At 47.3% G+C, this 12495-nt stretch overlaps 1 protein-coding gene and 1 pseudogene across 1 annotated transcript in view; one reads left to right on the top strand and one right to left on the bottom strand.

Moving 5' to 3' along the window:
• SMG5 (SMG5 nonsense mediated mRNA decay factor) overlaps window positions 1–12495 on the bottom strand; it is a 50807-nt gene that overhangs the window by 20594 nt on the left and 17718 nt on the right. The window contains exons 7-12 of the mRNA XM_087705363.1: window positions 11412–11490; window positions 10569–10694; window positions 7845–7913; window positions 5920–6128; window positions 1982–2119; window positions 36–770 (exon numbers count right to left, since the gene is read on the bottom strand). Coding sequence (XP_087561489.1) covers window positions 36–770; window positions 1982–2119; window positions 5920–6128; window positions 7845–7913; window positions 10569–10694; window positions 11412–11490 — 1356 coding nt within the window. The remainder of the gene's footprint in view (window positions 1–35; window positions 771–1981; window positions 2120–5919; window positions 6129–7844; window positions 7914–10568; window positions 10695–11411; window positions 11491–12495) is intronic.
• Window positions 8025–8844, top strand: LOC106551876 (large ribosomal subunit protein eL27 pseudogene; annotated as a pseudogene).

Below are 12495 nucleotides of genomic sequence, written 5' to 3'. Positions count from 1 at the left end.
GCTCTCTCTTCCCCAACCAACTTTTTGCAGCTCACCTGGTTCAGGTGCAATGGACCTCTCCACGTCCCCATTGACGCACGGCTTGCCATCTCCTGCCGCCTCCTTCGGGGCGGGCGGCCCACAGCCCGGCTTGAGAAGGACGTTGCTGAAGGTGGGGGCCAGCCGGAAGCACCGCTTGGTCTGGAAGAGCTGTGTGGACATGGCCTGCAGGTTGCTGGCGATGCTGGCCTCGCTGCCGCCCAAGGAGCCTGGCCCATTGGCCACAGGCTCCGGAGGGTCAATCTTGGGCAGGCCTGGAGTCTTCAAGTCCTGCGGCCGACCCCCTTCGCTTGCCACAAATTCCGGGACTCCCCTGGTCCCGTTCTTGACACCTGGAGGCTGGCCGCCCCCGCCTCCCCCTTTGGTCTCTGCCTCAGCCTCCTCCTCCTCCATGTCCTCCAGATCCGAGCGGGACTCCTGGCTGTTCATGTCGGAATCGGTCTCCATGTCAAAGGCCGCCTCGGCTTCCTCGTCGCTCTTCTCGGAGCCCGTCTCCGAGGCGCCACTGGCTTTGGTGGACTCCGGGCTGGAATCTGAGTCAAAGCCCTCGCTCAGGTCGCTCTCGTCCAGCTTCTGGGCCCGGCGGCGACGGCGCAGGCAAGAGAGGCGGGAGTATTTCTTGCCCTTTTGGCTGTCGTTCTGCCGTGGCTCCCCCGGGGCCCGGTGGCCGGACGGGTCGGTCTCCGTTTCTCTCTCGACTGAGTTTGCTGTCTCCTGGGCCTCGGGGCCCTCTGCAAGGAGAGCCAAAGGCAGCTGCAGCTCAAAACCCCAGAGACACAATGGACCTTGCCCCCCTCCCCTCACCAACTGAGCCATCAATCATTCTGGCGGAAGGGACCTGCTACGGACCCTGTTGGTCAAGGACTCCGGCTCGAGGGCTCCAGGGAGAAGAGCTTTTTCTGCCCTGGTGTCCTCCCTCTGGAACATCCCGTCCCTCGGAGTGAGGCCCACCCTGCCCTCTTGGCCTTCCCAAAAGGAAACTAATCAAGGAGAGAAGCAACCTTAGAACTGAGGAGAAACTTCCTGGCAGTGAGAACAATTAACCCGTGGAACAGAAGTTGCCACCAGAAGTTGTGAATGCTCTGTCAGAATATTCAGGAATTGGAATAGGACATGGCAACAGATCAGCCATTGGAGAGTGGCTGCAATAGGACATGGTAATAAGATCAACCAAGGAATAGGCGTAGCAACTAAGTCAGCCAATGAGGGCTATTTGGACTCTGAAATTTGCTGTGTGAGCAACAAGGAGACAGGAAGGAGCCTGGCTTAGCCAAGAACTGAAAGTGAAACTGCTTGTGCTTTGCTTGTATTTACTGCTACCTTGGAAAACCTGCTTTTGGTAATGTATTGTATATTATTATTATTTTGAATCCTGCTGAATCAGTTACTCTGCTTTCTGAATGTGATTGCTGCTGCAAACTCTGACCAGACAGGTCAGCTTCAGCACTTACGGCAGCCTGATTCAGCACAGCTGATTGGCGGGGGGATCGGACTGCCCGAATACCCCTCAATCAGCTGCTCTAGGCTGCAGAGGTTGCCACAGGCCATCGCTGCATCCATGCCTGGCGTTTTTGGCCTGTGGTGGGGGTGGGGCTACATTAGGTGTATAAGACGCATCCAAATTTTCACCCTCTTTTTTTGGGGGGGGGGAGATGCATCTTGTACTCTGAAAAATATAGTAGATGCATTCTCTGCCTTGAGTGATTTATAAAAATTATAATAAAGGTGGCAGCTAATGAAAAGAAACCAATGGGTTGCCTTTAGCACCGAGAAACACAACCTGTTGGTCAACTAGGCAATGTGTTGATAACTTCTCCGTGCATGGCTCCTAAAGGGCTGGGCCGAGGGGAGGGCTCTTGTCTGACCCCCCCACCTGCTTTGCCCCCAGGATCAAGAGATGAGCCGCCCAAAGGGCAGCTCTCCAGGGAACCCGTGTCCTTACCGGTGCCGTCGTTCTGGAAGGCTGGCACTGGGTTCTCTCCTTCTTCCAGCTCGGCCTGGAGGCGGATGTTGACGTGGTTAATCAGGTGTGAAAAGAGCGCTAGGGTGAACGCAATGGCTGCACTGTACTGCCTGGAGCCTGAAGAGGAAATGAGAAGCAGCCACAGTTACAAGCTGGACTCAGGAAAGGCAACAACTCAGTTCGAAAGACCGAGGCCCAAACTTAAAAAAAATAAAAATCCACGTTCTGCTTTAACACTGATTCATTTATATAAAATGTTTTGGCCACCCATACTTCCACAGGGTAACTCTTGAGTGGCTTATAGTTACATACAAGCTACAATAAAAACAGCTAAAAACGAACAAACATTAAAACCAATTAACATACTATTATTATCAAGCAGCCTGTTGTGGCCGGCCAGTGGAGCTGGCAGCAGACTCAGACAGTGAGGAGGTTGGGGAGGAACCTGGCCAGCCCTGGAGTCTGGGGAAGGCTCTGGGGAGGGCTCTGTGTCGGAGGCAGGGAGGGAGCCAGGGCCGTCTGACAGTTATCAGCTGCCTTCAGAGTCAGACATCAGCGGGGCAGAAGAACAGCTGGAGCCTGTTCCCAGTGTGCGCGTGCGCAGAATGAACAGACAAAGGGAACAGCTAAAGAACAGGGGTCGACTTGGGAGGAAGGCCACAGGGGGACGATGAAGGGCCCCTCCCAGAGGAAATAAAACAGGAGAAAAGGGGAGTGGAGTTTGCAGGAGACAATTAGTTTGCTTATTTGGTTCGTGACTCTCCGAGACTCCTGGCCAAGTTTTGCAGAGATTGGCCTGGCAGCTCTCCAAGCCAGAGAAGGTCTGTGACCGTAAATCCTCCCTCGAAAGACTTTGCTGGATGTGAAGGAGCAGAATTCACAGTCAATTAATAAAAGGGTTTTTTGTCGGGTTGAGGAGTTGGCTTCAGGCTCTTGGGAAGCTCCAGTCAGAACACAGCCGGTGCAAACAGGTTGGCTGCCCATGTTAGCTAAACCACAGCAGGAATGAATGTATGGAATTCCTTACATTCCCAAGTTTTGAAATGCCTTTATATTCAAAAAATGGGAAGATGGAGCAACAGATTCCTACATAGATTAGATATAAGTTTAAGGCAGTGTTTCTCAACCTTGGCAACTTGAAGATGTCCGGACTTCAACTCCTAGAATTCCCCAGCCAGCGAATGCTGGCTGGGGAATTCTGGGAGTTGAAGTCCGGACATCTTCAAGTTGCTAAGGTTGAGAAACACTGGTTTAAGGACTGAATATTGATGAGTTTTCTTTCTTTCTGGAGTTTTTGGGGTGTTTTTCTTTTCCCTTGAAAACGTTTTGCTTCTCATCCAAGAAACTTCTTCAGTTCTGAAGAACTGAAGTCAGAACTGAAGCAGTTTCTGGGATGAAAAGCAAAATATTTCAAGGAAATAAAAAAAACCAAGGAAGTCCATTGACGTTTTGGAAAAGCACCTTTGGGACACCTGTCACCTGGATGATGGAGCATCTCCTAAGACAGGTATTATGTGCTGCACTGACCACTTTTTAGCAATACAGGCAGTCCTTGATTTACGACCACAATTTGGGCCCCAATTTTTGCTGTTAAGAGAGTCATGTTACATGAGTTTTGCTCCATTTTATGTCCTTTCTTGCCCCACTTGTTAAGTGAGTTGCTGCGGTTGTTACGATAATAGCCCCGTTGTTAAGTGAATCTGGCTCCCCCTCCCGTTGATTTTGCTTGTCAGAAGATCGCCAACCACATCATAAATATGGACCAGTGGCCAAGTGAATCTGACTTGGCTTGTCAGAAGACCATCATAAATACGAGCCAGTTGCCAAGCTTCTGAATTTTGATCACACAATCCCGGGGAGGCTGCAATGGGCATAAGTGTGAAAAAACGGTTCCTTTTTTCATAGCCGCTGAAACTCTGAATGGTCACTGGGTGGATTCTTGTTAGTCAAGAACTACCTGTAAATGTGGAAGAGGAGTCAGGAGAGCCCACCACAAGCAGGTTTCCTCCGGGGAAACTGACAATACCCGAGCGGGTGGAAGGAAAATTTTCCTTATATCGTGTTTCCCTGCAAATACGACCTGTTGTTTATGTTGTTATGTTTATTTAATTTGTATGCCGCCCCACTCCCGAGGGACTCGGGGCGGCTAACAACCAAAGGAAGGGGGGATACAGATAGGACAAAAGACAGACAGAGTAAAAACAACAACAGTCATAACCTACCCCCAAAATAAGTCCTAGTGGGACTTTTACACTCAAAATGAGCCCTAATTAAGACCCCCACCAACTCCGGGATACACGGATAAAAATTAAGATAGGGTGGGAAAAAAATTTTTTTTTGGGGGGGGGGGAGTTTGGAGCTGCCTTAATACTTATCTTGGGACAGTTGCAGCCAGGCCTCCCACACCACGACACCTGCCTTGCTGGCCCATTTCTTCTGCAGCCAGCAAGGCCTTCCTAAAGGCCTCTGCAGTCGGTAACAGAGCTCTGGATCGATCCGGAGCAGTGGTGGGTTCCGGATCCTGTTCCAACCGGTACGGTTGGGACGGGCCTGGCGGCATCCACATGAACGCGCGCATGCGTCTTCGCCACCTTCACGACGCTCCAGCTGCTCAGTGGAGCATTGCGCAGGCGTTGTATGTGCCGTGCGCAAAGCCTTAAAAGACCGGTAAGAAGCTCATACGGGCGGGTGGGTGGGCCCTCCAGAGCACCGTACCGGAACGGTATCCGGTGCTCCAGCCAGACTCCGGTACACCATACCGAGCGTACTGCCTGCAACCCACCACTGATCTGGAGCTCTGTTATCGGCTGCAGAGGCCTTCAGGAAAGCCTTGCCAGTTGCAGAAGTTCCTGAAGGCCTCTTGACAACGAAAAGACGCTCGCAAGTGAGGTGACCCAGTGGACAACCTCCCCCGAAAATAAGACCTGGTGCCTGTCAAGACCTGCAAGCCATCTTTTCCTTTTGGACTTCAGGCCGGCCACACTTTCTACTGTGGGAAAATGGGAGGGGGGATTATATAGAGTTGGATGATGTGTAACCATAACGACGTTCTTCTTAGAAAGTCAAGGTCATCCTTTGTCTCTGCACCTGACCGGAACTGGTTGGGTGGAACTGCCAGCATGGCAGTGGGAGATGGGACCATGAGATGGATTTGTGGGTGTGGGGGCAAGATCTTGAACTTTCAACTGGGTGGGGAAAACCAGGAAGCTTTCACACAAACACACACATTTAACAGATATTGTTTCTCTTATTCTGTAATAACATGTGGTTTTATATAGAGAGGATATCACAGAAGTGAGTACACCCCCCTCACATTTTGTAAATATTTAAGTCTATCTTTTCATGTGAGGACACTGAAGAAATGACACTGTCAGGCCTGCAGCTATATTCTTTATGGATCTTTGGCCTGCCACGCTTTCTATTTTTCTACTATGCCTTTTCTGTTGTGGGAAAATGGGAGGGGGGGATTGTATGGAGTTAGATGCTGTGTAGCCAAAACAAAATTCCTTCTAGAAAACCAAGGTCATCCTTTGTCTCTGCACCTGACCGGAACTGGTTGGGTGGAAATGCCAGCATGGCAGTGGGAGATGGGACCATGGGATGGATTTGTGGGTGTGAGGGGCAAGATCTTGAACTTTCAACTGGGTGGGGAAAACCAGGAAGCTTTCAGATTCGGGTTTCCTCAGATGTGTGCCAACATGGCTCTCTTCATAAATTGGAACTTTGAAGAACCTCTTGCCTCGGAGCCTTATTTTATTTTGGATGCTATTTGGAATCCTGACAGTGCTTTTTTTTTGGTGGTAAAAAAAATAAAATAAGACAGGGTCTTGCTTTCGGGAAACACAGCAGTAACCCAGAGGATAGTGATCTGGAACCCAGGGCTTCCTGGCTCTGAACCTGCCAGCTGTGCCCCTTACCTGCCCTCTTGAGGCTGTGGACGCTCATCAGGCAAATGACAATCATGCGGAAGATGAGCAGGTCTGGCAGGAAGGAGCAGCTGTTCTCCCACTCCTCCTCCTCCTCCGTGGTGGAGCTCGGGTGGGGCGAAGAGGGTAGGTAGAAAAGGCAGAGGTTCAATTCCTCCAGGACCGACTGGCAGAGAGAGGTCAGCTCCGAGTCGGCAGAACTGAGGAGAGAGAAAAGGCAGAGGATCAAAGCGCGGAAGTTTTGTTGCAATCAAGAGGCAGCCACAATTGTGTAGGAAATGTCAGGCCTGCAGCTATCTTTTCTGCTGGATATTTGGCCTGCCACACTTTCTATTATTCTGCTATGCATTTTATTTATTTATTAATTTATTTATTAATTAGACTTCTATACCGCTTAATAGGGCTTTCAGCCCTCTCTAAGCGGTTTACATTTTTTTTAGCAAATTGAGTCAGCAACTTGCCCCCACAGTCTGGGTCCTCATTTCACCCACCTCGGAAGGATGGAAGGCTGAGTCGACCTTGAGCCGGTGAGATTTGAACCGCTGAACTGCAGATCACAGTCAGCTGAAGTGGCCTGCAGTACTGCACCCTAACCACCGCGCCACCTCGGCTCTTTTCTATGGTGGGAAAATGGAGGGGGGATTGTATGGAGTTAGATGATATGTAGCCATAACAACATTCTTTCTAGAAAGCCAAGGTCCATCCTTTGACTTGGCACTTCTGCACCTGACCAGAACTGGATGGGCAACGTGGCAGTGGGAGGTTGGACCAGGTGATGGACTTGGGGGGGGGGGGGGGCAAGATCTTGAACTTTTCAACTAGGTGGGGAAAACAGGGAAGCTTTCAGATTCGGGTTTTCCCAGATGTGCCAATATGGCTCTCTTAATAAATTGGAACTTTGAGCAATACTTTGCCTTGGATTCTGAATTAAGTTTGGGTGCTATTTGGAACCCTGACAGGAAACTCAGCATGGGAAAGAATCAGGGGAAGGTGTGAGAAGCTGACCAGGGCCCTCACAGCAAAGTCATAATAAGCCAATGTCTAGAATCTGTCAGAGGAGACAATCTTGAAACGGGGCCTACAGCATTTGAACAAAGAGCCCACAGCAAACAAGGTTGGTCAGAACATCCACCCACACAACCCCCTACAACCGCAAGACCACCAGGCTAAAGACTCAGTGTTTCTCAAAACATCTCGGCGACGTTGGGTTGGTTAGTAAAAGTATTTTTCGCTAAAACGAAATGGAAGTCAAGAGTTTTTCTTCCCAAGGGATCAGACTGGGGCAGATCTGACACAAGATATCATTAATAGCATATGGCATCTAATTTATTGAGTGGCGTAGTGGTTAGAGTGCAGTACTGCAGGGCTACTTCTGCTGATTGCCGGCTGCCTGCAATTTGGCAGTTCAAATCTCACCAGACTCAAGGTTGACTCAGCCGTCCATCCTTCCGAGGTGGGTCAAATGAGAACCCAGATGGTTGGGGGCAAGAGGCTGACTCTATAAACCGTTTAAAGAGGGTTGGAAAGCACTGTGTAGCGGGATATAAGTCTAAGGGCTACTGCTATTGCCCTCCCTCCGCCTTCCTTCCGGTTAGAACACAGAATTGCAAGCAAACTCTGCCCAGTCAGGAGTCGATCCTGACCGGCTCGAGGTTGACTCAGCCCTCCGTCCTTCCGAGGTGGGTCAAATGAGGACTCAGATTGTTGGGGGCAAGAGGCTGTAAACTGCTTAGAGAGAGCCGTGAAGCACTGTGAAACGGTATTTAAGTCTAAGTGCTATTGCTATTAAGGTGACAGCTGTTAGCCATGCAGGGGCATAGAAGCCTCCTCCGGAGCAGACCAGCCCTAGTGTTCCCACCAAGGAAGGCCACCATTGAAACTTTTCTTAAATAGGGGGTTTCACAGGAGAGACTTACCTACTCTTTGGCTGAAAGAGGCTCTGTAAATACATGAAGCTGACGAGTAACCTTTTAATGTCTTTGCACCTGGAGAATGTAATTAAGAAAACATGTGAGTTATTTACAAGAGAGTCCCCCAGTTATTTTTATAGTGGGACTAGTCATAATTTAAGCCAAATGTATAATAATGTTAACATGTGACTGGTTCTAAAGTGTTTCTGTATTGTGCCAATTGCTTTTGGAGCTATGCTATGTTTGCTAAAGGAAAATGTGTTTTCCCATAAAGACCTTTTGATTGTTGTCTTCAGTTTCAACATTGAAGCATATCCATTGTGCTTTGGGGTTTTCTGGCTTTAAAAAAAATGCACGCACATATGATGTGTGTGTGTCTGATTCAATTCAAATGACAACGCATTTCTATGACTCCAGCCGGCAAAATGGGTTAAGATTGTAAAAGTTATTTTTTTTGTTGCATTTATTGCTTAAAAAACTCCTTGCCTTCTACTATTGAGGTTAAATGGAAAATTATTGTCACCTTTATAAGAATGTTTTCATCTTTTAGGCGAAATACCTTCGAGATGGGCAAGTTTATGAAACCTGGGAAGGTCGTTCTTGTTTTGGCTGGATGCTATTCTGGACGCAAAGCTGTTATTGTTAAGAACATACAGCCATGCCTTGGTGGCAGATCTCAATTGTTACCCACGCAAAGTAACAGCCAGTATGGGCAAAGAAGAAGATTGCTAAAAGGTCCAAAATCAAGTCCTTTGTTAAAGTTTACAATTACAACCACTTGTTGTACTCTGTTGGTACTCTGTTGATATTCCCCTGGACAAAACCATTGTCAACAAGGAGGTATTTAGAGATCGCGGCGAGAGGCTAAAATGAAATTTGGAAAAAGATACAAGACAGGCAAAAACAACTGGTTTTTCCAGAAGCTCAGATTCTGATTTGTTTTCAACTGAACCAATAAATGTTTTTTTTAAAAGAATGTTTTATATGTTTATGGTATGTGTTGAATAGATATAAGACTACACAGTGAGAAAAGAAAATATTAGAATGTGCGGAAATGGACAGATTAAGGATAAAGAAGAAACTGAATATTTTTTTATATGAAATGTATTTTATCAACGGCAATAAAAACAGAAGAAAGGAGGAGATATAAAAAGAGAAAATATTAATGTGGAGTTGTTAAAGAAGATATTAAGTATTATTGTTATATTATATTATCAATATTACTGTGATGAATATTGCAGCAAATGTGAGGATTGTGATTGTTTAAAAATAACAGTACCCAGGTCACACACAGTTCGATGAAGATTGAATGTTATATAAATAAAATAAATAAAGCATTTAAAAAATGTCTTTGCAACTGCCAAATTGGAGGGTGGGGAAGGAAAAAAAAAGGGGGGGTAGCATTTAGTAGGTTTTGATACGAGTCAAACCAACTGCGTGAATTTTTCATTCGTTTAATTGCTTCTGGCAAGGAAAAAAAATGACTGGAGAGAAATCTTGGCGAGTTTTGCCCCATTTTATGACCTTTCTTGACCCAGTGGTTAAGTGAATCCCTGCAGTTATGCAAATAGTGGTTGGGTTGTTAAATGAATCTGGCTTCCCTATTGAATTTGCTTGTCAGAAGATCGTCGAAGGGGACAATCATAAATATGAACCAGTTGTGAAGTTGTCTGAATTTTCATCTGGTGACTGTGGGAATGCTGCAACGGCCGTTAAGGGTGAAAAAATGATTTTAAGTCTCTGTGGTAACTTTGAACGGTAACTAAATGAACTATGAGGACTAACTGTACATCTCTGCACATACGAGGACTGTTTTCTGCCAAATAAGCTGGTTTTCTTGGAGCGAAACTTCGGCTGCCCGAAGCAAGTCTAATCTCACTGCCCCCTCCAGGGCTTCCTTGTATAAATTTATGGTTTAGCATTAGCCAGAACAAGGATATAAAACAGAAACAATTTTAAGTCGGTTCAAAGGAGCCCTTCTCCTCACTTCCCACTATCATTGAGCCAGGTGAATTTTCTGCAAATTGTCAGCACAAGCCAAGTGGGTAAGCTGGATGGGTTTCACTTTAAGCTCTAAAGCAAGTGTGTTTCAAATTTGATTTCCCCCCCCCCCAAGCCCCAAAGATGCTTTTTTCAAGAGGGAATGAAACTTTCCTGGTTTTTCTTTGAAGACATTTCACTTCTCAGAGCTGAAGAAGCTTCTTGAATGAGAAGTGAAACATCTTCAAAAGAAAAACAAGAAAAGTCCATTTGCCTCTTGAAAAAAAAAGCACCTTCGGGACAACCAGGACCTGGATGGCGGAGAACCTCCATCCCTCCCCACACCAATATTCGTCCATCCGTGGCAACTTTAAGATGGGTGGACTTCAACTCCCAGAGGTCCCATGGAAGAGAAGCACCAAAGCATGTTGTAACCACTTGATATACTTCTTCTTTTTTATAATAGAAGTCCACCCATCTTAAGAGTAGTCAAGCTTGAAAACCACTGCAAAGCCCCTCCACCCCACCGCCACCACCCTCTAGCGATGTCTTCAGCCATGGAAGTGAGTTAAAGAATGGCAGGTTTAAATAGGTTTGGGCTGGATCAACCGTCTTCAGGGCCCAACTACAGCGGGAGCTGCCCATCTGATTACTGACTGGCCATATCCAGTTTGCGTCCGCCTCTGAACGCTGCCAGGATGGCGAGTCATCCTTGAGGGCCTCCGGGGAGGGGGGGGGCTGCCTTCTCACCTTTTTTTGCTTGAGGACAACTTCCGGTTCTCGCTTTTCTTCAGCTGGTGATACATTTTGGCCGCCTTGTCGTAGAGGCGCTTGAGGTTCCCATAGGCGCCTTCAAAGGACACTTCCGACTGGATGCTAAAGAGAAGGGAGCCCCGGGAGCAGAATTATTGCCTCAATTGGACTCTCAAAAGAACAGATTTAATTCTTTTTTAAAGACTTTGTGCCTGGCAAGATGTTTAACACAGAATTAAAGGTCAGAATAAATCAGCTGCTGCGGTCAATTTATTCAAGGAAGACATCTTCTTCCTCCCTTCTTTACTTCATTCCCTCTTGTCCTCTTCTTTCCTTCTTCCTTTCTCTATCCCTTTCTCCTTTCCTTGCTCCCCCCTTCCTTCCTCTCTCCTTCCCTCCCCTTTCTTCCTTCCTTCCCTCCCTTTTCTTCCTTCTTTCCCTCTCTCTCCCTCCCTTTCCTTCCTCTACTCCTTCCCTCCGTCCCTTCCTTCCTCAAACCTGTCTCTTTCTTTTCCCTTTCCTCTCTTCCTTCCCCCTCCCCCCTTCCCCTCCCTCCGTCAGGCTGCAGCCATCTTTTCTTTTGGATCTTTGGCACTTTCTATTATTCTACTATGCATTTCCTATGGTGGGAAAATGGGAGGTGGGATTTCACGAAGTGAGATGCTATGCAGCCATAACAACATTCCTTTCTAGAAAGCCAAGGTCATCTTTTGTCTTCGCATCTCTGCACCTGACCCCTCAAATACTGGAAGACTGCTATCATGTCCCCCCCCCCTATTCTTCTTTCTTTTTAGACTAATAAAATAAGGGCAGTTGCCTTTTATAAATTATTACACTTACCAGCGCAAGTAGCAATAAGTAGCTTCCACATTGTAGTATTTACTCCCAGCCAGGGTCCCAAGTTGGTTAAAAGGCATCCCTGCCCCCCAAAGACAGAAAACAAAGCAAACACAATCCATTATGACACAACCTAAAGACACAAACATCTAGTGCGTGTTTCCAAAGTTATTCTTCACAATCACAAGAGGTTCTGCGTTTAAAGCAGAGCGTCCTGGGCCAAGGATGTGCATAGGACCCAATGCCCAATTCAATGCTAACGTTCTACTATGGCACGAAAGCAGGACAGATCGTCCTCGACTTACAACCAAAATTGGGACCCGAATTTCCATTGTTCAGTAATGTGGTTGTTAAGTGAAACACAACTGATTTTATGACCTTTTTTTTGCCCCGGTTGGGAAGCAAATCGCTGCGGTTCTTAAGCGAGTTACATAGTTGTTAATCAAACCCAGCTTCCCCCATTGACTGTGCATGGTTATTAAGCAAATCACTGCAGTTGTTAAGTGAATCATGCGGTCGTTAATCAAACCCAGCTTCCCCCATTGGATTTGCTTGTCAGAAGGTTGCAAATGCCGATGATGGGACACCCCTCCCCCCCCGGGATGCTACAACCGCCGTTAAGTACAGGTAGTCCTCAACGTACGACCACAATTGAGCCCAAACTTTCTGTTGTTAAGTGAGACATTGGTTAAGTGAGCTTTGCCACCATTGTATGACTTTTCTTGCCATGGTTGCTAAGTGAATCGCTGCAGTTTATAACTTAACTGCCCGGTCGTTAAGTGAATCAGGCTTCCCCAGTGACTTGGCTCGCCAGACGTTCGCCAAACGGGATCTCGTGACACACACACACACACACGGGACACCGCGCCGTCATTAATATGAGTCAGTTGCCAAGTATCTGAATATAAATCAGGTGACCATGGGGATGCTGCCATGGTCGTTAAGTGTGAAAAACGGCCCTGAGTCACTTTTTCCAGTGCCGCTGTAACTTCAAACGGCCGCTATATGAACTGTTGTAAGTCGAGGACTACCTGCAGAGCCGAATTTTGGAGAGATCGTTTGTTTACTACATTGGTCCTGGTTTTCC

The sequence above is a fragment of the Thamnophis sirtalis genome, unplaced genomic scaffold, assembly GCF_051295495.1.
Source record: "Thamnophis sirtalis isolate CommonGarterSnake01/CBP01778 unplaced genomic scaffold, rThaSir2_p1.2 scaffold_2, whole genome shotgun sequence".
Taxonomy (NCBI): domain Eukaryota; kingdom Metazoa; phylum Chordata; class Lepidosauria; order Squamata; family Natricidae; genus Thamnophis; species Thamnophis sirtalis.
This window is presented reverse-complemented; position numbering and strand designations above follow the sequence as displayed.